The sequence below is a fragment of the Oryzias latipes genome, chromosome 16 (assembly GCF_002234675.1).
Source record: "Oryzias latipes chromosome 16, ASM223467v1".
In the NCBI taxonomy this organism is placed as follows: domain Eukaryota; kingdom Metazoa; phylum Chordata; class Actinopteri; order Beloniformes; family Adrianichthyidae; genus Oryzias; species Oryzias latipes.
In genome coordinates this window covers 3380460-3406159 of record NC_019874.2, presented here as the reverse complement: position 1 = coordinate 3406159, position 25700 = coordinate 3380460, and the positions used below count along the sequence as shown (strand labels likewise).

The 25700-nt window shown below is 42.2% G+C and overlaps 2 protein-coding genes across 2 annotated transcripts in view; both read left to right on the top strand.

Moving 5' to 3' along the window:
* eif3e (eukaryotic translation initiation factor 3 subunit E) overlaps window positions 1–16502 on the top strand; it is a 38151-nt gene extending 21649 nt beyond the window's left edge. The window contains exons 8-13 of the mRNA XM_004086632.2: window positions 273–399; window positions 1027–1128; window positions 3439–3548; window positions 14907–15009; window positions 15321–15455; window positions 16343–16502. Coding sequence (XP_004086680.1) covers window positions 273–399; window positions 1027–1128; window positions 3439–3548; window positions 14907–15009; window positions 15321–15455; window positions 16343–16378 — 613 coding nt within the window. The 3' untranslated portion in view covers window positions 16379–16502. The remainder of the gene's footprint in view (window positions 1–272; window positions 400–1026; window positions 1129–3438; window positions 3549–14906; window positions 15010–15320; window positions 15456–16342) is intronic.
* Window positions 16503–24970: 8468 nt separating this feature from the next.
* The window catches only part of rspo2 (R-spondin 2), an 83570-nt gene continuing 82840 nt past the window's right edge, over window positions 24971–25700 (top strand). Inside the window, exon 1 of the mRNA NM_001252245.1 lies at window positions 24971–25070. Coding sequence (NP_001239174.1) covers window positions 24971–25070 — 100 coding nt within the window. The remainder of the gene's footprint in view (window positions 25071–25700) is intronic.

Sequence of the window (25700 nt, the reverse complement as noted above, 5' to 3'; positions counted from 1 at the left end):
GGGCAGGTCCCTGCTCAAGAGCTATATCCCCTTGCCAGGGTTTCCTCTTCCTCCCCCCTTTCTCACAGGACTAATGAAAGAGAAAGCTTTAAGCTGCAGAGATGAAGGTCTTGCTGGAAAATGTATCTGTTTAGCTGCAAAGTATTTTCCCCAATCCCAAATGCCAGGGCCCTGACAGGCAGCCAGAATGTTATATATGTGTCTTTGTAAAGATCATGTCTTTGCTAACATTGCTCTATTAAGTGAATACTTTTTCGTCTGCCCATTTTCAGATATCTCAATGCTATCCAGACAATGTGCCCCCACATCTTGCGTTACCTAACCACAGCGGTCATCACAAACAAGGATGTGCGTAAGCGCCGGCAGGTTCTGAAGGATTTAGTGAAGGTCATACAGCAGGTAACAGACTTTCTTTTTCAAACATCAGGTGCTGAAATAGTCTGAGTTTATTAGGGTCTGAAGGAACAGGAAGCGTCCAGCCCTTCCTGTCAAGCACAGCAGGTGTATCTTAGAGCTTCAGCCTTGCTGGCAACGTCTCTGAACAATTACTTCTGATGAATGGCGGGGAACCACCTGACTTTTATGTTCTATGCCCATTACTTGTTGACCAGTGACAGAGGGACTTCAGAGATCAAAGCTTGTTGCTTTTTACTAAAATGAATGACTAAAAGATGGACTCTGTGTTCTCCTCCTGGTGACCTTGGGTTGGCGAGGAAGTCACTCTTTCCGCTTTGATGAAACTGTCTGAAGATCACAGAGTGTTTTCACTCAGCCTATTTGAATTAGCCTTTGTAGCCAGTGTGCAAATCATTTGTCATGTTGTCTGTGTTATTATTGTTGGCAATTTAATTAAAACAAAACACTGTCTTTTCTTTTCTTTTTTTTACTTTGTAAAGGGGAAAAAAGGGGGAAAAAACTTCTGTTTTGCTGCAATTAGTCCAGAACTTCTTTTTGTTTCAGTAGTGACTTACATGATTTGGGATACATGGAGACATCCCTGAAAAAAAACTGTTTTTGTTTCTTTAGGAGTCTTACACCTACAAAGATCCAATCACTGAGTTTGTGGAGTGTCTGTACGTGAATTTTGACTTTGACAGTGCCCAGAAGAAGCTCAGAGAATGCGAGTCGGTGAGTAGTCTTTTCACTTTTCGTTCTGCCGTTTAACTCCCGTCCAATCAGAAGTAGATGGTCTTGTTTATTGTTCCTTTCCCTAACAAAGTCAAGCTCCTTTGAGAACATCTGTTTTGTGGGTCATGTCTTTGAAGTTTTAACAGTGAACTTTGTGGTAAACATGGTAGTAATGGTGATTTCTCTGGCCCCGTGCCTTTGTCCCTGTGGGTCAGATGAAGACAGAACAGCCGCAGTTTGTGTCTTGTATCGCACTGGCAGATAGGACGGTCTCCTGTATGACTCAGGCTTTAGTCAGCTTCTGCTTGGCTTGTCGTTGACCCATGAGGCCAGTAGTTAACAGTCAGAGCTTTCTAAGCAAAAGTCTCCGCAGACACTTGTTTCTGCTTATTTCAGTTGTGGTCTGTAAAGGTCAAATGTAACCCTGATCCCTGATGTGAAAATAGAACTCGAGTAGTGCAGGATAAAGGTTCTTTTTGTTTGTGAAGGACAAAGCTGAACAGAGTCAATGTGGTGACTTTTACTACTGAGGGCAGAAAACCTGTTGTAACAAACCCATTTCTGGATTGTTTTTGTGTTTTTAGGTTTATTTAAAAGAGATTAAAAACAGCTTCATTGGTAAAGACATCATATTTTACAGTATCTTACACAAATTGGTAAATATTGCTCTTGCCTCTCATATTTTAGGCTTACTTGTAGCAGATCCATTAGAGACCATAAACTGCTATGAACCTCGTCTTTTTCTTCATCAGGCCGTCATAACTCTTTGACCTTTACACAATTAACGTAAAGCAATGATTCTTAAGCAAAGAAAAGCAGCTTCCGGTTCTGTTGGAAATATGTTAATTGTGTAAAAAGTCGAAGAGTTGCGCTGGTTCAAAGAGTGTCAGCACCAGAGCTAAAGTTGCGGTCTTGAAGGATTAAAGAGTCGGGTGGTTTCCAGAATGTTTAACAGCCCCTTTTCAATGGATTTCCTGTAATGGCCTGCAAGGATGAACATTGTCCTAAGTGTTTCTTGGTTGAGGTCCAGAAGCATCTATTATTCACATCAAAGCTTGACAAGAAGGTAGCAAAGACATTTTTTTTTCAGTGGTTAACGTACACAGGTTACGTCTCTGTGATGAACACAGATTTTAAAAGAGTTTCACTCGTCTTTTTTATGATGAAGATGGCTGCAAAAACAAGAATTGGGTTTTTATTTTTAAGCTCTTGTGACTTTGGTTTGCTCCCCACCCTGAAATGGCTCAACTCATGTGTTTCTAATGGGATGCTTAGCTCTACCCAAATTGTTCTGTTTGGGCTTTACAGGTTCCCTTTTCTTCTTTTCCCACTCTTCTGGTTTCTGAAATCATTGTCAGATGTCAGATGAAGGCACGTCAAGGAGCGAGAAGTAGAGGCTACCAATAGTTAGGCCCTTAGATTGCACACAAAATAACTCTTCAAGCCAAAATTTGTGTGAATGTGGCCTTAAACCAAGATGACAATAATTAGAGTACTTAGCTGTTTAAAGTTTATCAGTGTAAGATAAGCAGTGTTGAAGCTCAAATGTGTGTTGCTTGATAATGTTGTAGTTTGATGCCGTTTGGAGGTATTCGACCAAAACTCTGGTCTGATAAGAGCTGCTTAAGCTTAAACAAAGAGCTGGTAATTCTTCCATACTTTTCAAAATGGGGGTCTGTGATGGGAAATTGCTCTTTAAGTGAGTTGGAATGCAGCAAATGCTGAGAAAGTGAACATTTTGCACAATCGAACCTCTGAGGCACCAGCTGGGTCACCAACATTTACAGAATGTCAATGAGTCCGAGTCAGGAGTTTTTGTTGTTAGGTGGCTCAAGTGATGTGTGTACTGATAAACGCACAGACCTTCTGCCTTCTTTAAGTTTATCATTCTAGTTCTTGATTGATTTTTATTTAATGATTGGTTTTTAACAGCTAGTGGTGATGCCTCAGCCTTTAGGGGGGAAAAACTCAATTTGTTTTGTCTAAAGAAACTTAAAACCCATTTTAAATCTAACGCATATGGTGATATTTCATTTAAAAAACAAAATGCTCTGTGGTTCACATGGCTGTTTAAAGCACAGCGGGCCTTAAAGTGTTGAAACTTGGGCAACATGAATCATTTAATAACAAAAGATTTGTTTCCTCTAAATATTTTGTTCAAAAAGACAAATGACGCATTGAAACTTGTGATTGTCCCGGCTGTAGTTTTCTAATTAAATAGTTTATCTTAGTTCAACCTTCAACTTTTCAAAGAGACATTCTGTGAATTTAGCATGAGCCTTTGCCACATCATTTGTTTTTGTTTTTCAGGTTCTTGTGAACGACTTCTTCTTGGTTGCCTGCCTGGAGGACTTCATTGAAAATGCCCGACTCTTCATCTTTGAGACCTTCTGCAGAATTCACCAGTGCATCAGCATCAAGTTAGTTGCTTTACAATTGAAACCAAACTGAACCGATGAGCTTCTACAAAAAGCTACGTTCACACCCCTCTCTGCAACACGTGTTCAAGCAGCTACTTCCAATGAAAAGTCTATGGAAACACATGTGAACATGCGTTTCAGGTTTTTCTGAGTTCAAGATTCTTGCATTTACATGTAGCTATGAACGTTTTTACGACCTTTTTCAGGCTCTCCGTACAAAACCCATGGCCATTGAACATGTGTTACCAGTTAAACCAGGTTGAACTTTGACCTTTCAGGGACTTGGATTTGGTGGTGACGTATGGATTTGGTTTACTTGGTGAACCCAGAAAGGGTGACAAGCCTGCGACATCTGCGTTTCTTTTTCAAACAAAGATAAACCAAGGCTATTCTCCTAACATGATGGTCATCCATATCCACCATTTCAAGGATGCTAGCATTAAATGGAACAGTTTCTGTTTCGTGCCCAAATTGCAAGATTTGCACCACTTTGACATTTTGCACCAAGCCTCTTCCAGCTGTAGGTGGCAAACATGCACTAGTAAACAGTAGAAAAAAAAGAAGTAGCCCCGTTCTGCTTATCCAGAGTGAATAGCATGGGCTAAATGTGCGTCAAATACCTGGTGTGTAGGTATCTTTAAATAAGCTACTGGTAACATTTTGTACTCAGGATTTGTGCCAAGCATCTCTGAACATTTGCAGTACTTCCTTTTTTTCCATCGATGGACATTTAAAATAGTTTGCAAACAGGAACCAAGAGAATCTGTTGTGTGATTAGTGGCATTTACCCCACAGATAAGTATTTATTGCCCAATCCACACAATCATGCTGACCCCCACACTAACTGCGGATTAAGTTTTTGTTTGCTTAAACTGCTCCCAAGTCTCCTCAGGTTGCTCTGCTTGCTTGACCTTTAAGACCACCTGTCTGAGGCTGGTTCACAGACACTTTTCTTTAGCGAGAGGTCAAGGTTTAGATGGCTTTAGATGTTCCCAGCTGCTCCAATACACCCAAACATTCCAGCTTATGTTTGCTGGGTAAATGAAGGTCAAAAGGGTCTGAAAGTCTCTGCTGAGTGCAAGTTGGAAATTTTGTGTCGTTACAGTGAGAAGCGGTTGGTCTTTTTAGCTTACGGACTGAAAAGTCCAAATGCAAATTATTGGTGTTTTGGAGCAAATAGCATTTTTTCATGACGTCATTTTAGAGCATCCTCATTCTTGTTTGACTATGTGGTTTTTCAGATCTGGCCATGCATGTCCGACACTCTTTTGTTAATTCTGCCCCTGACAGTGCAAACTTACCCCTACTCTTAGAAAGCAGTTTATTAGCTCTGGAACATGCTGCGAATGCCAAAGAGTTTACAAAGAGTAGACATAGTCTACAAACAGAGCAGGAAGAAGCAATTAATGACTTCAGATGATGTGAAAATGATTAAATTGCTGTTATACAGAGTCTAGGAGGTCCGTCGTCAAGGTTGAACCATGGAACGTGATCGGACCCTGTCGAAATCTCCAGTTGCTGTTTGTCTGGAATTGATTAAAAGTTCTGGTTTCATTTTGGCAGGCTTAATGCAACTGGATCCATTTTGTTGTTAAAGACCACAAAAGTTAGTGGTAACACTGAAAGAGGAAGTTGAACTGTGATATTTGTTGTGCATCCTCAGGTCTTTTTGTCGAGGTTTGTGATGCAGGAGCCTAAACTGGGTACAGTTTTAGGGATTTCCGCATTTATTTTGGTCGCAGTTGCGACGATGGACATAGCAAGTCTATTTTTGACAGACACCCAAATTCCAAGTCATTAGTCCTTTACCCAGAAGCCTACTGCACCCGAGCGTGGATTCAGACGAATCTGATGGTTGTTTTTAATGAGGACATTTTTACAGCTGCTGGCCCTGATGGTTTAACAGATACTTAGCTTGCTTTTTGCCCACTGCTTTGGACAAAATAGTAAACCAGAAGCTGGCGCCATTCCTTTACTTGATGCCATAAAGGGTTATGCAAAATGCACTATAGCCAGAGAAACGGATTCAGCCTGCACTTGTAATTGCCCGAACACACATCTTTTTGTCTTGACTTTTCAGTTTCCCCAGTGTGTTTTTCCAATGTAGCTTTGTTTTCCTGGTTTGATTTCCAAGCTCTATTTCTGTAGTCGTGTTTCTGCGGTGAGACCCTGCTTTGACCTGCGACACTCACTTGTCCTCTGACATTTTGAGTAAACTGTTGAGACGTGAGCTTTTGGTGCAGTGCTTCCCCCCTCTCTTCATAACTAGTGTTTTTTATACCACAGTTTGGATGCAACACTTGTGATCTTTCCACTTCACAACTGAGTCATTAAAAAGTCAGCTCAATCATTTTGGTTTCTAAAAAAAAAAAAAAAGTTAAGTTAGTGCAGAGCCAAAACAGGGGCTCCTCCACATAGTTCATATTCTTGCAAATGCAGCTATGCTTTTGTCTAACATTGCCTTAGTTTTGGAGCATCTATGTTAAAAAGGGGGTTATTGGGGGGGCTTCTCCGTTCTGGTTTCTCCTCTAACCAAATCAGACCCCCAGTGTTGACCTCTCTTCTTGACTGTGAGCTTGGTATTGAGACACACAGGACTCCCCTAGGCTGAAGCCGAAAGCTCAGGAGCCAGGGAGAGTTAAGGGGTCGAAATGAAAATGATCCGTGCCCCAAGGGAACAGGATCATGGTTGTGTAAAATAAAACCAGGCATGGAGGCTGTCTGCTCCGCTTAAAGGCCGAGGGATGTCAATAGTGTTGGTCAAGTCGGAGCCAATCGGCGCTCCCTCTCACACCTTCCAGCCTCTTCCTCTTATAACTCGGTCTCATATCTAAGTATCTCTAGGTATTAAAGATATCTCTCTGAGACAAAAGATCAAGTCCGAACTTTTATACAAACGTGTTTCATGGGAGGAAAACCTTGTCAGACTTGATTTTATAAATTAGATTACGGGGGTTTGACTGGTCCAGCCATGAGCCCTGGGCCTTTCAGGGCACTCGGTGATCCGGTATGATGCACGGAGCATGTTTACAGGGGTTAAGGGGTTAGATCAAGTCCCTGCTGAGGAAACCAGACAGTATTTGTTTTCATCACTTTACCTGACCTTGACTTGACTGACATGTGCCTCTCCAAAATTGTCAAAACAACCACGGAACTCTGTAATCCGTTGGTTGCTAAAATAAAATTGAAACCAGTCATAGCTCTGGTCTGGGCGTACAGTGCAGGGATCATTTTTTCAGTATTTCCGAGAGGGAATGTCAAAGCGTGGCTCTAATGCATTCAATAAAAACCAGAATCCCTCGTTCTCCACCTCGCTGCAGGGACTGAGCTCCTTGTACATTTAAACAGGAATCCCGTCTGTCATTGCCTCTGCTCTCGCAGAAGGCGGTGGTAGCTTCTCCTGGAAAAAAGGTATTCACGCCGGGCTGTGTCGGCTTCAGGCCAGCAACAGCCATGGCTTTCTCACACAACTCTGTTGATGCAGCTTCAATGCTGCCGGCGCCTCTTTTAACTTGCTGCTCTCGCTATTCTACTTGTTTTTTCCCTACGGCGTTTTTGTTTGAATGTGCATTCTTCTTCCTCCGCCCTCGACCTCCAATCTCACAACGAGCGCCCCCTATCGATCCTCCGAAGAATCGTCTTACGAAAGGATGATTAATATGACGTTTTAGAGGGTCTTCAAACATAAATAAAAGGTCAATACTTGATGAAGACATATCGAGAATCAATCACGGGACTAAATATGCCAATATATCACCATATCGATATTTTGACACACCCCTATTCATACAGCGAGACCGGAGCTGCCATTTGATTGACTGGAGTGGACAACTGCCTCATCCACCTAACAACCCCTTACAGTATGAGTAAGGGAGGGATAAGTAGAAGTGCAACTTGTTCACTCTGGTTTACGGCATTGAAGCCCATTAAGTTAAATAAACAACATTAGGGTCACTTCTCTTTACAGCCACCTAACTTATGGTGTGGGAATCAACACTTCCCATGAGTCTTAGTGGACATAGGCGGGGCTAAGCCCTGGGTCCCCACACTGGTTTATAACATGGCTGAAGCACAGTTTAAACTGCAGCTATCAGCTACACGGAGGAACGTGGAAGCAGCTGCAGAGAATTCAAGATGAATGAATCTATGGTTCACACGTGGAGGAAGCTGGAAAACAAACTCCGACAGTCAAGAAGACGCAGCTGAGTTTCAGTGGAAACAAGGCGACTGGAGTGATGGATTAACGATCAGCTTGGAGAATCTTCTCTGCAGTCACCGTTCCACTAAGGGGCAACAACGCTTACAGAGGAAGCTTTTGCTTTCGTTTTATGAAACGCCGTCATCTTTCCATCCAGGCGAGGATTATGGTGCTGCAGTAACTTCCAGCGGATTACAATGAAAAGCTGTTCACCTTCCGCTCATTCTGCAGTGAGAAGACCGCAGACAAACACCTCCAGCCACATCACCAACATGGACGAGGCGCCGCTGTCTTTCGACATCCCGATGACTCACATTGTAAAGAAATGGGAGCGGCGTGGTAGAGATACGCAATTTGTGAACGGATTGCAGTAGCTCAGGCTAACGTGTTTGCTTGGAACTGCGCAGCAACGAGACAGACTCTGCCGTGTTTGTTAGAAATTTAGCCCGCTATTCAGATAAAGAAGATGAGGACTTTGACAGAATTTTGGATGCTGTTTTATGACTGAAATTTACAAATAAATCACAACCAACTCAGTCTTTTTAAACACACACTGGGTGTGTGTTTGTGTGTCCTAAAGACAGTGTCTGCTGGCGCCTGTGCAGGAGAGAGGGAGACACTCGGCACAAGTGAGTGTGTAAGCATTCAGTTTGTGCTAACCAGTTAGGGAGAACAATAAAAAACAAACATAAAAATGGTTTTCTCTGAAAGAACAGAGACTGATTCTTTTATTAACCAGCTCTGGAGGCTCTGAGGGTCCGAACGAGGCGTCATCGTGCCCGCGCCTAAACACCCGTGCGCCTTTTGTATGTGTCAAAGACTGAAAAATCCCCCGTAACTGAGACCGCGCACTATAACCCGGTGCGCCCCTATGATCGTGAAAATACGGTAGTTTATTAACAATACATGTAACTCACAACTACACCAGATGTAACAGTGACTACACTCACTCCCTACCTTGTCAGTGACGTAAAAAAAACAGTAGTCCGACACCACTACACGTTAGCTGCGTCAGCGACGTTAGCATATTCACAATAACAACCAACCAAACATTTAAATAGAGCTGGGTATACTTCTTAAAAATCCCATCGACATTGGTAAAGGCAACCAGAATTTATTCATAAGTCTCTGGGTAAAGGCGCATTGTTGTTTAAAAAACAAACAAACGAAATTAGGCTTTTAAGTATGTATAACAAGTTTTCCAGTTACCATGGCCATACTGAGTCTGTTTACTATATTATCTTTGTTTTATACAAAACAAAAACAGTGGTCCCTGGCGGTTCACCTTTCACAGTCTCGTTTTTTCTGTTTTTTTTACAGCACATTGCGTTCTGTGACCTAACTTGGTTGTAGGTCATTGTACATCAATCTATTATGCCGAATGCATTTAGCTTGCCACATTTGCATAAATCTTTAATCGTGAACAGATCTTTGGTTTATTCTATAATATTGGTCTATGAATGTTTAAACTGAGTGTTTTAACACAAAAGAAAAGTGTGAAAATGTTCATGTCTCCCTGAGAAAAGAGTTTGTCCAGTAACTTCAAAGCTACTATTTACTCCTCCACGAAAGGCAAGTCAAAGTAATGGAAGAAATGGGATGGATGTTCTCTGAGATGGCTCTAGAAACACAGTGGCTACATTGCCTTATTGAGTGAGAAGGAGAAAACTTCCAGTTCTTAGTTGGCAGCTCGTCAAAGGCACCATAAGTTAATGTGAATTGCTCAGCGTTATATCTGGGCTGAAGAGGCTCATGCACATTCATTCAAATCACTGACAGTGTGATGTCTAGCTGTACTTCACATTTGCAGAAGGTCGAACTCCATTTGAGTACTGAACAAGAGTGAAAATTTATATGTAAATAAAATGATTCTGGATGTGTTTGAAATAATTTTCCCATCCATTAGGGCTGCAGAAATGATATTGTTTATTGCACAGTAATCAGACTTTTAAATTTTGATGATTCATCTTGATTTGACTTTTTTTTAAATACTTAAGAAAAATATATTAAGTAAAAAGTAACAGCTATGGGCTCTTCTGTATTCAACAAATTTGCAGAACTAGTTTTACCTGCAAATAAATTGAACAGATTATACAAACACTTTATTAGCCTATTAAGCACTTAAATTGTTTTTTTTTTTATCAGACACTGGGTTTGTTTTGTGTAAAACCTACCGACATGTTTCGGCGGAATGCCTTCCACCTTCGTCAGGGTCGTCATCAGATGGTGGCGTGTGACGTCTTTAAAAACAGCTGATTTGTGACTGAGGCGGAGTCACCTGTCAAACTTTGACAAGTGACTCCGCCCCTTGATGTCCGTCTTTCTCTGGAGGATGTTGCTCCAGGTGTGAGAGAGCAGGAAAGCCCCCTCATCCCGGTTCATGGAAGTGTGGGCTCGTTTTCTGATCTCCACCGCCTCCATGATCCATCTGCGGTGTCTGTTGTCTTCGGAAAGACGGACATCAAGGGGCGGAGTCACTTGTCAAAGTTTGACAGGTGACTCCGCCTCAGTCACAAATCAGCTGTTTTTAAAGACGTCACACGCCACCATCTGATGACGACCCTGACGAAGGTGGAAGGCATTCTGCCGAAACATGTCGGTAGGTTTTACACAAAACAAACCCAGTGTCTGATTAAAAAAAAAAAAAAAAAAAAAAAAAAAAAAAAAAAAAAACAATTTAAGTGCTTAATAGAACTTATAGACACAATGAACTTCATTGAATCACTTTATTAGCCTTTTCAGTCTGTCATACATCTGTGAACAGAGAAAGTGCATTTGAATGGTCAGAACAAATACTAAGACTTTAACTTAAATACCAATGTAACAAGTACATTTTTCGATACAAATAATCCCTGATATGAAAATGTGATAAAGAAATAGTTTATTTTTAAAGTGCAAAAATTATTGCTTTGTTTGAAACTGAAGTGAAAAATAAATGGTTGCTCATAGAAATAAACTTTTAAAAACAGGTATTCAAACATTTTACAAACCAGAATGAAAAGAAATAAACCACCACTGACAAATAACTTTCACGAAAACCCATGGCTAAAAATATCACTAAAAATAAAGCGGAAAATAGTTAAAAACTGTAATTTGGAGGGGGCAGAAAAGGCGCTGCGTTGGGGAGCATACGACACAGATTTTATACCAAACAGGACAGACTCAAGATTTAAAATATGGAGGACAGCAGGAGTCACAGCATACTGCAACCTAATAAAAAAAGGGGGCAGTAAAAAGTTTTGAAATGTGTAAGAATGAATACAGTTTGGAGAACAGGGATTTTTTAGGTACTTTCAGATACGCCATAGACTGAATGGGATCTTGGCTGAGGGATCAGGAAAATTAGACAATGACAAACTGAAAGTGTTTATAACAGCCTATACTTCTGGGAGCGGACGAAGAATAAGATCTAGACTGTACAAGGGTCTACAGGACTCCCGACACACAAACACTCAATATGTTAAGGGAACGAGAAAGAAGATTGCGCATCTCTAAGGAAGAATGGGAAAATATCTGTAAATCCCAATGGAGAACCACACATTCACATAGTTGGAGGGAATTTGGATGGAAAAGCATAATCAGATTCTTCATCACCCCGACACTAAAGAGACATCAAGGTGTTGGTACAAGCTGTTGGAGGTTATGTGGCTCATCTGAAGCCAACCACTACCATATATTCTGGGATTGTCCTGTACTCACATCCTTTTGGCAAGAAATCCATAAATGTCTGGAGACGACATTTCAAGAAACCTTTCCCTTTAATGCCTTAGCTCTATACCTGGGAACAGTAATACAACACATGCGGTCTGCAGCAGACCAATATTTAATGAGAATATTGCTGGTGGGAGGGAAGCAGGCCTTGACAAGAAAGTGGTTACAACCAGATGCTCCATCATTGTATGATTGGTAGAAAACAATACATGACATTTATGTTATGGAAAGACTAACTTTTGCAATAAAGATGCAAACAGATAAAGGTTTGAGATGGTGGGCAAAATGGGTGAAATATATTGAACCTCTTAGACCAGAACTACTTTCATTCATTCATTCAATTCCAACAATAAAATACTTCTCTATTACAAGACAAAAGATAATGTGAGTTTATTTTATTGATTCGTCTTTTTTTTGGATAGGAGTGTGATTGACAGCTGTTCTGTTTTTCTTCTGTTCATATAAAAAAGAGGGGAAGAGTACAAAATGATCAAAAACACGAATTCTGATTTACTGACTGAAAATACATATGATGTAAAATGATGTGTAACTTGGAAACAATGTAACAATGATGTAAAAGCGGTTATTCCCTGTCAAAAAATTAAAAAAAAAAGACCCCTGAAACGGTTTTACAATAGAAAGATGATCGGAGTGGGATTCTAAACAGTCTCTTTGAGCTGTGTGAAATGCTCGAGAAACCCCTGCTGGGGTACGTGAATTTGTTTATTGCATTTTTAAAGAAAAAGAATAATATTATAGTACGAAGTACACTTTAAAAAGTCTTTTGAAATTTTGTGGTGAGTATTGTGATATGTTCTTAGCTTCTTCTGACAAATCCCCCTCCTGTGGATGTACTGTACAAAACCCCCATAATGTAGAGATCATCTCCCGTCTTTAAATTGATGTCCAACATTAGGGCTTGAAATCCTCCACGTTTATGATGTCCACCAACATGTGTTCTCTATCACCATCTGAAGTTCCGTCATCATACGGCCAACCCTGTTCTGAACAGACAGGTGGTCAGTAATTATTTATAATTTAGCCGTCATGTGTCATTTAGCGCAGGTCATAATCTGTCCAGCAGAGCTGGTGTTACTCAGTTAGTTGGTGTGAGTGACGGCTCCATTGCTCTGTCTTTACTCTTGGCCTTCCTTCAGTTCTGAGACTGAACTGCATTCACAGTTGGTTTTTTTTCTGTATCTCTTTCTTCCCTCTCCTTCCCCGTATCTTTCTGGGATGTTTAGAGACGCTTCATGTCACTTGGAGACCAAACGTTGCTGAGGCAATGCTTCCTACTTGCTGTTGATGCTCACTCCAGACTGTGACATCATGTCAGCTCCTCTCTTCGTGCAGCTTTGCCACCATTTGACCAACAGTCATGGGTTGCAAAAAAGCATTTCTCCTTTTGTTATTTTCCTACTCATTTTCTGTTTTTAGCTCTGAGATATGTTAGCAATCCCAAGTCCAAGGACCTACCACTGAATGAGATGATCATTAATGGTGGGATCTGTGATCCGTGACGTGACGAGACCTCAGCTTACTCTGACGAAGTCCCTTAAAGTGTGATTAATGGGTCAGGAAGTAAAAATTAGTTGCTGAAATGATTATTCTGTCATCCTGTTTTTTTTGTGAGAATAAGACACAATGGTGACTTTTTTTTTTAATTCTCCAGCGGTGTTTAGATTTTGGAAATGTGGTCACTTAAAAATTTGAAGCCATGCGCATAGTGGTTATGATATTTATTGTTCCCCTTAAATGAATTGGGGTGAGAGCAGACAGAGGAAAGGGGGCAGGAAATGTTGGGGGACGGGGGTCTAGATGAGGATGTCGAGGGGTCTGTGTATTTTGAGCCACAGGGGAAGCCAGCTGCAGCGGGAAGTGCTAGGGATCAAAGCCTGTCAGCCGCCCTGGCCTTCCCCTTGTAGTGCGGTGACACAGCTCCGTCTAGCTGCATCAAAAGCTAGTGTCTAACCTGGCTTTGATTTGAGGGACGCTCACCATTAAGCACAGTGAGTCACGATGTGTCTCAGCACCCAGGTGGACAGTCGTCCTCTGCAGAAAGGAGAAGTAACCAGAGCCACGCAGACAGCAGGAGGTCGTCCCTGCAGCTCTAACCGAGTAATTCATGCAAGTCTGTAAATCAAGCTTGGATTAAAGGAGGCTTTCTTTTAAGCTCTGCTTTCAGTTTTTGTCAGTTTGTTGGATATTTACGAACACTATTACATTTTGCAATTGCAGTGCAACATTAACAGCAGTCACCATTTTATTTTGATGCAGTTGCAGATCTGCATGCATCGCTGCAAAATGAATCCCAGCTCTGTGCTAAGGTTTCATCTTATTCAGGCATTTGTAATAACTGTACAGGTACCTGGATCAGCGTTTAGTAAAGAAAAAGATCAGTCAACGCAGACTCGGCACTACAAGCTCTGACGAAAGACTTTGCAGTAGAGTCACCATCGAACACCTGCAGAAAATAAAGCCCCTAGATAATACAGAAATGTATGAAATCAACTATGGCTTTTCAATTTTAGCAAATAACCATTTTTTTGTGGGAAAAAAAAGTCAATTGTCCTTTCTTTTTTGTCTAAAAGGCAGATTTGATTTCCTCCTCTGCACATAACTCTTAAAAAGCCATAAATGATCCTGAAATATGTCCTACTGTAGCAAAGTTTAGCTAACTGACTGTTGGAGGATCTCTGTTCATTTGTGTCTCTGCAAATGGGCATCGAAACAGTTTAAGATTAAAATAAGGTATGAGCAAAAACTCAAAGACAAACAGAAGAAACTGGCAAGTGTCCCTCTGCTAAAATATGGTTTTTAGAGCATCATTTTACCATTTGTGACATTTGAAAGAAAATGTCAAATATAAACGTGTAAACAAAAGTTAAATCTAGGCTGCAGGCATCATTATTTCCCGCTGGCATTTGCCTCCACCCAACTAAGGCCTATGAGCAGCCCCAGCCACAGCAGAGGCTCCCCAAGCCCCATGGTAGGAGCAGCTGTGAATATGACCCACTCCTTTTATATTTGTAACAACTTCATCACACCAGCTGAAGCTGACGGCAAGCTGATGCAACTCCAAGCAGTGATACTTTTGCAGCTCATCCAGCCGTGGCCGACCTCTATTTGACAAATAGAAATCCTGCCGTTCCTGTTGCTACACTCAAATACTGTGGACTAGTGATTCTCATCAGGAAGAAAACCGTTAATTACTTCTGGAGTTCATTCGTCTGTGTGTAAACTCTTGTGTGTGTGAATGCAGCTCTCGTTGACAAGGATCTGGATCATGCAGTGTTGCATGTCCTGCACAATTACAGCCTTTGCTCCAGTAATTGTGGACAAACTCCTACATTGGTCAGGCAACAAACGCCACCGTTATGATTTCATCTTATTGTGTTTTCTTGTATTTATGACTTTCTAACGGTTTCCATGTTTGGTGTGCTCTTCAGCATGCTGGCAGACAAACTGAACATGACTCCCGAGGAAGCAGAGAGATGGATCGTCAACCTCATCCGCAACGCCAGGCTGGACGCCAAGATTGACTCCAAACTGGTGAGACTTTGTCTTCCTCTCTAGTCCGTTTTTTCCCCGCTCAACTTAGCAATCAGATCAATTTCATTACATCTCTGGTGGTTCTTGGTTAGGTATAACAAAGAACCATAATCCTTACCCTGTTTCATTTGTTTGTGAAGCTTTGAAGCTTCACATTTTGGCCTCTACATCACAGAGGCTGTCTGTAATGACCCAGAATTGTCCAGAAATGCACGAGAAGCATGCAGCTACAGCCTGGAGATGACAGAATAGTCTATGCAGAACCAAATGAGATGAACTCTGGTCTCATCCGTTGTGTTCCGTGTTTCCAGGGCCATGTTGTCATGGGAAACAACGCCACATCCCCGTACCAGCAGGTGATTGAGAAGACCAAGAGCCTCTCCTTCCGCAGCCAAATGTTGGCCATGAACATTGAGAAAAAGCAGGCCTACAGCAGCAGGAACGAGGTGAGTAATGCGCAAAAACATACACATGCAAGACCCCTCCCCACCCCCACCTCGTCGCTGTAGGGCGCCCCAAACCCCTCCTCAACTGGTCAGATAGTAGGTCAGCAAGATCTGACTTCAAAGGCCCTGAAATGAGCAGCTGAGAGGAACAAGGCTGAAGAATGTTGATGAACAGCCATCAACAAAAGCTTTCTTTACACGGAATAAGCCAGTAACAGCAAGTTTAACAGAAGTAATGCTTTCATCCCTCCATTCCTCTTCAAAGGCCTAATGACAAGGTAGATTCCCATCCACCATAAAACCAGGCCCGGGCTCTCTGACTCAGGGCTGCAGCGCAAACAAGGTGAAGGCTTTAGGACGACATCAGTCAAGCCTGGAGTTCCCTGCTGCAGGTGTCTGGCCCAGGGTCCACTCATCTTCTTGCTGTGTGTTTTTGATGTTGACCGTACAAGTTTCATGGTAAAACCCAAGATGTGCACTGGAGCTGCAGCTTCATGCAGATACTTACTCCTCAAAGATCCACGATGGGCCAGACACTTGAGCTTGAACAGTTGGATGTGCGCAGTGGCCTCCTTTATGCAGTTCCTCCTTCATTAAAGATGTTTGTCATTTGGAAAAGCTTAAACAGTTTCACAGAGCAGCGCTACATCCCGCTGTCCTAATGGCTGCAAGTCCTTCATGTATAGAAAACCTTTCCCGCCCGGCTGCTCGGAGTTCCCGTCAACTCCAGCAGCTGGACACACATTTCCCAGTTGGGGAAATGTCTGCATATAACTGCTTACATATGTATTTTCCTCTTTCACATTTCCCACAATTACGATCAGAATTGGTTTTGATTGGTCCCAGGTATCAGCCGCGGGTCTAATTGGATGTTTTTCTTCTCGCAGACACCGAACTGGGCAGGTCAGGAGTCTGGATTTTAGCCTCCACGGAGATGAGTCACCATGGCTGAGTCGCATCTTCTCTCCAAGCGTGTCTGTTAAGCAGCAAAATCTCCTTTTACAGTTGGTTTAAATTCAATAAAAGTGACCGACACAACCATTTTCACCCACTGTTGCCTTATTTCTGGACATTACACATGGCTGTTGAGGTTAGAGTGGTTGGACTTTCTGTATCAGTAATACTTGATGAAGTTTTAATGTGCACATTGAGTCAGCGAGCGGGACAGTTCAGACTGCTGCTGTGATGCGGCTGGTGAGTGCCCAGTGATGATGAATGGCTGTTTAGTCTGTTGGTTTTATGGTGTTTCGGTGGTTCTCTTCAGCGTGGCGGGCAGCCCCAGCGAGGGGGAGGGGTGCACGCAGAGGTGATGTACAGTTAGCCATAGTCACCCTCACTGCCAGTCATCCTGCCTTTCTGAGGACACCAGGGAACCATAAAGAGCCATTAGCCAGACGGTCACAATCTTTATAATGTCCCATCCCAGCCCACTTTGCTTTTAACCTTCTAATAACACCCCACCCCACCCCACCCTGCTGTTTCTCTAAAACAGCTTTTCAGGCCTGCGGCGCTTCTCATTTTCTTTGCATGCATATTTTATCCAGAATGTATACGACAAACATTCAGAGTCGGACCAAAGATCTGGAAGGTGCAGAGATGCTTGGCCTGCTGTTCAGGCTCCTCAGCAGGAGTCAAACTGTGTTCTGTTCAGACCAGGACAGACCAAGACCTGCTGCTTTCCTTTTTATTGGTTTCCATTATGTGTCACTGACCCACTCATATGATAAACATAACTGCTCTTTGGACAGTTGAGCTGAAACCTAACGCCTCCTCTCGTGCGTTTTTCCATGAAAACGATGTGTGGGACTTTTATTACCTATTCTTTTTGAATGGATAAAGTGACTATTGGGACATTTTAATCACGAAAGAACAAGAAGTGTCTTTGTCTGCACTCCACTGAACTTCTAAACAAAGCTACTTTATAACATGCTCTAAGGTTTGGCAGGTTTGTTATTTTAGAATCCAGAAAGAGATGAGACCTTCTGTGTGCACATCTGTGATGGTGTGTGAAAAAGAGACATTTGAGAGTTCAGCAGTCCCATCTCTAAAAAGATGAAATGCCATGCTGAACTTCACAACACTCAAGACGGCCCAAGTCCACTGGTTGCTCTATGGCTAAAGAGAAAATCTTCGATTTCCAGGCTGGAGCATCTTTGAGAACAAAAATAACTCCTGGCTGTTTGCTTATTTCATCATCTCTAAGGCCTTCTTCTCATACGAGTGCTGCTAGTTTTTGGGTCAAAGACAGGAGCAGCTGCATCTTAAAGGCGTGTCTCAGTTGATTCTCGTGAGGCCACCTTAAGGGACGCCTGACAATGGAGCGTACGATTCCTTACTTACCTTTTCATGTTGTAGAAGTGTTTGCCACGAGCCGTCGCCTGCAGCATGACTGCACCTGAACACTTCCGCTCTACAGTGCAGACCACATGCGTGCCCCACACAGGTTTGACCATTTTTGACTGCAGACCTGTAAGGGCAGTTGACTAAGGCTTAGCCCTTGTGCTATCCTATAAGGTCAAGATGACCATTGACGTGTTCTCCCTACCATGACAAAGGTGGATGAAGGTGGAAAGATTTCATGTAATCCATGGACACCAGTGAAGATCACAAATCATTGAAGAAAAAAGGTTCAGATCACTGTCTAGTGGGTCTAGATGACCCAACTCCCAATGGTAAAGTGCTTAGGATAGCACAAGGGTTACGAAGGCTAAATACTACAGAAGGGAAAAACTGGCTAAACACTATGGATGTAAGGATGCATTTTAACAACAAATCAATTCATATCATTTGTTTTTGCTGAAACAATTCACATTCCATATTTGTTCATTTGAATCTGATTCTCTGTCCTAAAGTGGATCCAGATCATCTTCATCCTAACTTCAACCAGTGAGACTCAGACAGAAAATTCCAGTGAAGTTTTCCAGATTCTTGGATTTCTTCCAGATCATCAAATCTAATTGAAATCTGTGTCCAAACAAACAAGTAAACTAGAATGAATGTCAAATCCATTCACACGTTAGTTTCCTAAAGTTCACCACTGTTGTTTTTCCACATCCAAAGAATCCAAAGGGAACATTCTTAGAACATTCTAGACACTGGATGGTCACATGACTTTATTCAAAGTCTGTCCACACATTGGACTGGAATGATGGACTGATCCGTGTTAATGACATCACACGTGTGTTGTCCACTGATGCATTCGGTCGTTTTTATGTTGTAGGAAAATAAGCCAAACGAGCTTCAATCTAAATATTTTCCAAGATCAATTGATTTCATTTTGAAACAATATTTACAATGTCTAGGTCGATTCGATGCCTCAGACAGATTGATCTGGTTGGTTCGTAGTCATAAAAAACGGTTAATCGTAACACCTTTATTAACACACAGAATAAAAAATTTGATGAGTGCGTTCCCCTCTGGTGGAAGAAAGAACTCAAGATTTACTTTATTCATCTCTGGCAGAACATTGCAACTACATTTAGGCATCAGCAGTGTTGGGATAGCACCATAAAAAAACATAACACGACATAAAAAAACATATTCTACCAGCAGGAGCTGAATTTTCAGAAGAAAATGCAGGGTTGATGCTATATTGTTAAATGAAAATGACACTAAAAGGGTAATAATTGGCAAAATAAATAAAGAAATGATCAAAGTTGATCATAAAAAAGTGAAAACGGCACAATAACAAAAAATGTATTTTTGTGAAAAATGCGATCGCCGGGTATCGAACCAGCGAGCCTCTGCACCACAGAAAGAAGCAAAGGTTTTCAAGGATTCCCCATGGATTTCAATGGAGGCAGAAATTCTGGAATATCTTGAAAAGTTCAAGGATTTGAAAAAGTCCTAGCTGGAAAAAGCTGAAAGAGTCGAACATTTGAATAGTTAAATGGTTGAAATAGCTGAAAAATGGTAGAAGGAGTTAAGCAGCAAAAAGTGGTGGAAGATACTAGAAGAAAGAAAGAGAAACAGGAAAACAATGGGTGGAACACTTTCAACCAAATATAAGATGAAATTTAAAAAGGTTATGGTATTAAAAGATCAAATATGTGACAAGCCGGTAATAACACATGAAACTAAAGTCTCTGTTGGATCTTTACAAATGAGAACTAAATGAATACTGTAGAACATTTGCTGCCACCTGTTGAATTCACTTTTTTTTCAACCAGTAAGAAGTTAGATTAGTGGGTGATCTGCTCTCTCCAACCTAAAATGTTCATAAATGTGGCGTCTTTTCCAGGCACATTTACTGGGAACTCCCCTTTTATAGATCCATTCAAACATTTTGATGGCAGCAGGGAAACAACTGCATTTAAAGACAAGAATTAATTAATCATTCAGCAAAAAGCATGAAAGCATAATAAAAGCTGAAGTATTTGTCTGCACTGGGAGCGGGCTGCCAGTCACCTCTGTTTTAGGCGTCATATTTAAGTTTTCTAAAAGAAATAAACCAAGTTCAAGTCGATATCTAATGGCTCGTTGGAAGTGACAGTCCTGTCCAAGACAGCTCAACACATGACTACTTATTCCACCTTAAGGCTTTGGTGATGAACTTTGACCACAGCTCAACTGTTGTAACCCTTCCTATCCTATCCTAGGCACTTTACCATTGGGAGTTGGGTCATTTAGACCCACTAGACAGTGCTCTGAACCTTTCTTCTTCAATGATTTGTGATCTTCACTGGTGTCCATGGATTACATGAAATCTTTCCACCTTTATCCACCTTTGTCATGGTAGGGAGAACACGTCAATGTTAGGGTGGGGTCATCTAAGGATAGCACAAGGGATAAACCATAAAGTTTTTTAGTTTTATTTTTTTATTCTGTTTCCTGAAGCGGAACTTTGAGGAAAGCTTAAACAAGTGTTTATGAAAGTGGAAATGTGCTCATTTTCCACATGAATTCGGTTTTGTTTTAAGTGATATGTAATGAGTAAAAAATGGAAAAAGTGTTGAAACCGTTTTGGGTGGTGCTCCTAACTTTTGTTCCGGTACTCTTTATATTCTAAAGTGGAGCAGCAGCAGCGATGCTGTAGAGAAAAGTGTCTGATGCAGTTTAATGCTTCCATTTGCTGCTCCCTTTCACTCATATCGCTTTACCAGCAGGTTAATTTATGTTTCAGGTTAATGTGCGGTACTTCATTTTAGATTTTCCTTCTACATGTCTAAAGGTAATGGTTTTAGCTGCTGGAACAGCAGTATAGCTGAGCATGGGAGCTTGTTGTCGAATGAAACCATTTTTATTAAATGTCATCACTCTCTGCTGGACCTATAAATGGAGCTAGTACATTGTGAAAACAGCAGGATCTTTGCCATGGTAAAGAAAATAAGCCTTTGCAGCAAACTGCGTCCAGAGACGCGCTGCAGCAGGTAGACCTATCATTATTCCATTGTGGCATGAAGAGAAGACATCACAAGGGTTTGCACAGCGGGGTCATTACAAGGTGCATGTGGCTCAAAAATAGAAAGGCCAGATAAAACCTTCAAATTCTGAGGAGCTCAGATTGTTTGGACACATTAGTCCGGGATGTGTGGAAGTGGTTGTAAAGTCTTGTTGAAGTGTCTTTTAGCGAAGCTCGTTTTTGGATGAACTGGAGCCTTGTGTCTGTAACAAGACTACTACTTTTCTGCCCGTAGAACTAATGTTATAAAAGAGTTTGCAGCCACTTCTAAAAACCCACTTTGATAAAAAGAAAAATATGTTTCTGGTTTTAAAACATGTTTTTGTGTCATTTTTGTATGATGGAGGACATATCTAAAGAAAATCGAGCTTAACATTGCATTTCTGAGTCTTTCTTTTTTCTAAATTGCTGTGAATGAAGAGCTGAGCTCCCAGCACTCAGCCACAGGGAGGGGAAGGGGGGGTGGGATTGCTCTATGCCAATAGTCCCACCCACAACTCAGAAGCCAATGTCTGATAAACTCCTGCCGCTATACAAAATAAACAGTTTTTTTTTTTTTATTTTGACTAAAAAGGGTATAACGACCACGGAAACAAGAGATGATCAGACTGGAACTTTAATATGTGAAGCTTTGGTTGAGTTTGAAGACCGTAACAGTCAAAAATGATGCTTTATTTCAAAAGGACAGAGTTGAAGATTCTCTCCATCAACCATTTTAAATGACAGTTAAGCCTGCTCTTCAGTGCCACTTGGTTATTGACGTTCCACTGACTTATTATTTCAGCAATCGAACCACTGAAACAGACCTGAACAGAAAAGATGCTGTTCTAGGAAGGACTGAAAATGCTTTGATCCCAATCCATCAGTCTGCTTGTTTAAAGGCTGGCAATGGCCATCCTCAAGTCGCTTAATGCACCTCTGACGTCTGATGTACGTATTCTTCAGATGTTTAACCCTTGTCCTATCCTAGGCACTTCAACATTGGGAGTTGGGTCATCTAGACCCACTAGACAGTGCTCTGAACCTTTTTTCTTCAATGATTTGTGATCTTCACTGGTGTCCATGGATTACATGAAATCTTTCCACCTTTATCCACCTTTGTCATGGTAGAGAGAACACGTCAATGTAAGGGTGGGGTCATTTTGACCCCACAATATATCACAAGGGTTAAACCTCTATTGAACATCTGTGGAAAGAAAGAAAAAACTTTAAAGCTGAGACAATTGGAACTCTTTTCCCAAGAGAATCCACCTATCCATTTTCAATACCCGTTTGGAGTCATGGGGTTGCTGGAGCTCACCCAGCCACTGAAGGACAAAGGCGGGGTTCATCCTGCACGGGTCGCCAATAACCGTGAACCAAAACAACTGCAAATAGGGGCAAAGGTCTTCTTGACAGTAACAAAAAATGCTTGATCCCTGCAATTGGCTCCAAAAGTTGTGCGACAAAATCTGAGGTGAAAGTGCCACCCTTTTTGTCTATGCCTGGTTGTTCTTCAAATGGATTCTGTTGAACAGCCTAAGATTAATTTGTGGGTTTCTAGGAAACTTTTATGTAGAAAGGTTCCACAAATGCTTTAGGTTTCTTGAAGCTGCATTGCATGCCTTCAAACTCAGCATTAAGGATCTGAATTGCATTAAAGGTGCTCTGATTGGCGTTGGGAGCTGAGGTCCAAAGGTTAACTATGGCTTTGACATCAGATCCATGACAACAGTTTCCTCTCAATATCAGCTGAAGGGCTACTGGGAAACGTTTAGATCGTATTACATCAAATGATCCAGATTTGATCTCCCTTGTTTTTGAAAAAAGATTAAAAACTGTTGATAAACACTTAAAGGGCATAGTTTGTAATTGTACATTTTGGAATTTTCTGAGTTTTGGACATTGAAAATGCCATCTTGGAATATTTGGGGACTCTTGACATTTCAGATACTGACGTGTTCCTCACCACCCTGAGCTGGCTATTTTTTCCCTCCATCTTTCTGCCCTTCAATCAGTCAAACAGTGATGAAATCTCCGCCTGGATCATCTGATGAGTCGAGTACACAGCAGCTCCCCTCATTGCTGTTATGGCTTCCAGGGCGCAGAGCCAGACCATCCAAATGCTGACGTCACCTCCTCTTCTGTGCACTGCAACGAGCAGCAGCAGCAGAGGGAGATAGGCGAGCAAAGTGATTGGTTTACCGGCCCCCTTTTTCTCCATGACACATCATGAAATAAAGGGACCAGAGGCCTAAATGATCACCTTCACCTTAACCGTGCACTCTTAGATGTTGTTTCTAGAAGGGATTCCAAACCAGGGGCATGGCTGCGGCTGACCACACCGTCTGTCACCACTCTCTGGAGGAGCGCATAAACAAAGCCAGGACAAAGGTCACCATAGGTTTTCCAGCAGACATTATTAAACACAGATTTTTTCCCCCCTTTCTTTACCTCCTGAAGTACAGCAACGTATATAAGTGATCCACGATCTGTGATACATTTCACTGTCGGACCCCACACTTGTAGATTCCCTGATAGAAAAACCACTTCAAATTAATTCCTTTAAATTAAAAACGGATTAAGTGCCACACCTAGTGGTTGCGGGGGGTAAGACATTCCTGTTTTCTAGATGCTGAAGAAAACATTCCCACAATTTTGCCTCCTCTTCCTCCTCCCCCATGTGGTTTGCTTCCCCACACTTAGGTGTGGATTACCTGGTTCTTCTGACAGCAGCTGCGTCTCTCCTGATGAGGTGAATGAGAGTGAGGATGAGGATCACCCCAGTCCTCTTAAGTCTTCATTCATTTATATAAAAAAGGAAAAGACTTTATGAAATCCTGATGTTGTTTCACCATTGATTTCCTATTAGAGACAAGTTCAAAGAAGGTCTGAATCTTCAGCAGAGATGGGGTCACTAATGCTGAGCAGAAAGTCGGACAGAAAAATTTGCACTCCTTTATGATTGATTTGGATCCTAATTCGAATAGTAAAAGCATATTTAAGATGTTGATATAACCAGAAATCCCATGGTCCACCGCAGACGGTCTGAAATTCCATTACCTCTGAAAAAAAAGAAAAGACAGAGGAAAAATGTTTTTCTTCCCAGAATGTTCCAACTATTTGCGCTCACTAGGACCCAGAGGCGATGTCGAACCGGCCCACAGTGAGTGAGCCAGTGCGCGGGCGCTGGGGGCCACTTCGCGCAATGCCACTCTAAAACATCCCCAATAAAAGGAAACACAAGTGGAAATCTCTGCACGTGACAGCGACACGCCGCTATATCGCTATATGAGGTGAAGGGCAGCGCGCATCAGGACCAGCGTGGACTCAGTCACGGCTCAGCCTCTGCGCGCGCTCCACGCACTGGCCGGCTGCTGAATTTTAACCAGCGAAGCAACACGTGAGTTTTTCTGTTGCGGGACTGACTCCTGAGGGTGGCACCGCAGGTACGCAGGAGGCCAGCGGAACTTTTAACAGAGCTGGAGGAGAGGAACCCCAGATCCCCTCCCTTCCTCCTTCCCTCCCTCCCATACGCTTCCACATTTTTCCTTCCTCTTCGGACCTCTGTTCTCATCTGAAGACCGAACTCTGACAGGGATGCTGCACGTTTCCGAGCCGCACTTGCACTCAGCAGGAACCTGAAGCGGGATCACTCTTTACCTTTACCCCGAGAGGTGCGCAACATCATTTCGAGGAGGATTTTGGACACTTTTACGCACACTTTGCGCTTTTTTTCTTCTTCTTTTATCTTTGAAGAGGGCTCCTAAACATTTGCATCTGCGATAGTTCCAACACATTTACACACAGAAGAGGTTCGTTCATCCCTTCATCAACAGGATAGTTGATTTCGTCACTCTTATCAATGAAAAAACCCATTTGGTTTTTCCTCTCCAAACAAGGACATTTGTGTTTTTAACTTGTTCAAAGATAAACTCCTCAGAGAAGATGATTCCGACAGGAAGCGCGATGCCATGTAGCATCTCTGATGTTGGACACTTTTGAGGATTGACTGAAAAAAACAACCTGAAAGGAGGTATCCCAAAGTGACAGAGCTCATCATACGAGGCGCAGGTTTGCGCTTTTCTTTTTATTTCTTTTCTTTGTTTTATTTGGAGTCCACATAACAGCCCAGATGCAGTTTCGACTCTTCTCATTTGCCCTGATCGTTTTGAACTGTATGGAGTACAGCAACTGTCAGGCGCCGTCGCATCGCTGGAGGAGAAACAAAAGAGGTAACCCCGAGGTTAAAACGGGCAGAGCATCTAGTGGCATCACTGGATTGAGAACTCTCCGTGTGCGCATGTGTGTGCCTGAGAGGGAGACACTACCAGGCATAAATAAAGATCACTTACACTTTGTGAAAATGTGTCTTTACGCACGCTCCTGGAGCACACGAGAGCAGGCGGAAATTCCGGATCAAGCGCGCGTAAAACAAACTTATGAAAGTCAAACAAATGCAGGATTTTTTTTTAATTATATTAGATTTTGATGCAGCTCAATGTGAGCAAAACTGTTCCCTGAATGCAATGTGTGTAGTAGCGGATTCGGAATCCTCCGCCTTGAACACATGAGTCGCACATCTCCACTCCAACTCCCTAAGCTGGTTTTAATTGATCTCATAACCACTTCGAGTCGGTCGGAAACCCACAGAACAATCGCTCAGCGGAGTCACGCGGGGGGTGGGGGCAGATCTGCTCCTTTGTTGTAATTCCGAATGAATGAGGGTCCGTCGGGTTGGGAAGGTGGTCCCCGCAGGGCCCTCCTCAGAGCCGTGGCACATCACCGACATCCTCGGGGCGCGGAAAGTAGAAGTTCCACGGCAATCACATATATAATCGCATGCGCAGCGTGCCAGGGGGAAC